The sequence below is a fragment of the Colobus angolensis genome, unplaced genomic scaffold (genome assembly GCF_000951035.1).
Source record: "Colobus angolensis palliatus isolate OR3802 unplaced genomic scaffold, Cang.pa_1.0 Scaffold22, whole genome shotgun sequence".
Classification (NCBI taxonomy): Eukaryota; Metazoa; Chordata; class Mammalia; order Primates; family Cercopithecidae; genus Colobus; species Colobus angolensis.
Genome location: NW_012115377.1, coordinates 283,395 through 284,828, shown reverse-complemented (window position 1 = coordinate 284,828; position 1,434 = coordinate 283,395). Strand labels below are relative to the sequence as shown.

Below are 1,434 nucleotides of genomic sequence, written 5' to 3'. Positions count from 1 at the left end.
AGCCCCACCCTGCCCGCCTCCGTGGTCTCTGCTGCCCGGCCGGGGTCCGCTGCGTCTCCCTTTCCCCCCAGTGGCTGCGTCCTCGGTGGGGAGGGTGGGGGCCGGTCCGTGTCCGGCAGAGGCGCGGGGCCCGGGGAAAGGTGGCTTTGCTGGGTGTCGCGCCTGTCGGCCCTGGGCACAGGCTCCAGGCTGTGCTCACCTGGTCTCCGGACAGAGCCAGGGCCTCCGGGGCGTGGGCGGGTGGCAGGCGTCTGTCCTTCCCGAGCAGCAGGCGGAGAGATGAATAATTTAGGAAGACGCCCTTGTCCCGGGTCTCCCGTGGGGTGGCGGGGCCTGACCCTCCAGTCCTGTGGCCTTGGCGTCCCGAGAGTTGGAAACGTTGCGTCTTTACCTTTTGTCTTCTTGCTTGGGTGGGTTATTTTTTCTTCTTCTTCTTTTTCCTTTGTTTTTTCTTTTCCTCCTGCGTGTGTGCGTCTGTGTGTTTTGTCTTTCCGGCCGGGCTGGGAGTCGGCGGGGGTGTTCTTGTTCACTCTAATTTTCCACCGAAAACGTGGGCCGGGGGCCAGCTGTGCTGCCCCCCTGGGATTCCCGGGACGATGGAGAAGGGGCGAGGGAAGAAGACCTTTGCTATCCCAGATACCAGGACTGAGTGGCCCAGTGGCGAGAGAGAGAGGGGGAGAGGGGGGGAGAGAGAGAGAGAGAGAGAGAGAGAGAGAGAAAAAGGAGAGAAGTCGAGGGGTCAGACTCTGTTGCAGACATGTTTTACCTCTTCCCACGCTCACCCCCTACCTCCTGCAACCCTGTGACCTCAGTTTCCCCATCCCAGGCTCTAACAACCTGCTGGGTGACCCAGGGCAAGTGACTTTGTCTCTGAGGAAGGCTCCCAGACACAGTACAGGATGCCCGGTGAAACCGGAGTTCTGGTTAACACAGAATTCTTTTAGTATAAGTCTAGCCCATGCAACATTGCGGATATACTTATACTTAAAAAAAAAAGATCCGTTTATCTGGAACTGTATTCTATATTTTATTATTTTATTTATTTATTATTTATTTTTTGAGATGGAGTTTCACTCTTGTTGCCCAGGCTGGAGTGCAATGGAATGATATTGGCTTACCACAACCTCAGCCTCCTGGGTTCAAGCATTTCTCCTGCCCCAGTCTCCCGAGTTGCTGGGATTACAGGCATCCACCACCATGCCTGGATAATTTTTGTCTTTTTAGTAGAGATGGAGTTTCACCATATTGGCCAGACTGGTCTCAAACGCCTGACCTCAAGTGATCCACCCACCTTGACCTCCTAAAGTGCTGGAATTACAGGTGTGAGCCCATACTCCCAGCCTGGAACTCAATCTTATTTTATTTTATTATTTATTTATGTATTTATTTATTTATTGAGACGGAGTCTTGCTCTCTTGCCAGGCTGGAGTGCAG

General features: G+C 53.8%; 1 protein-coding gene across 1 annotated transcript in view; it reads right to left on the bottom strand.

The window, feature by feature from the left end:
• Window positions 1-431: 431 nt before the first annotated feature.
• The window catches only part of NFIC (nuclear factor I/C (CCAAT-binding transcription factor)), a 99,623-nt gene continuing 98,620 nt past the window's right edge, over window positions 432-1,434 (bottom strand). Inside the window, exon 8 of the mRNA XM_011943602.1 lies at window positions 432-645. Within this exon, the coding sequence (XP_011798992.1) occupies window positions 527-645 (119 nt within the window). The 3' untranslated portion in view covers window positions 432-526. The remainder of the gene's footprint in view (window positions 646-1,434) is intronic.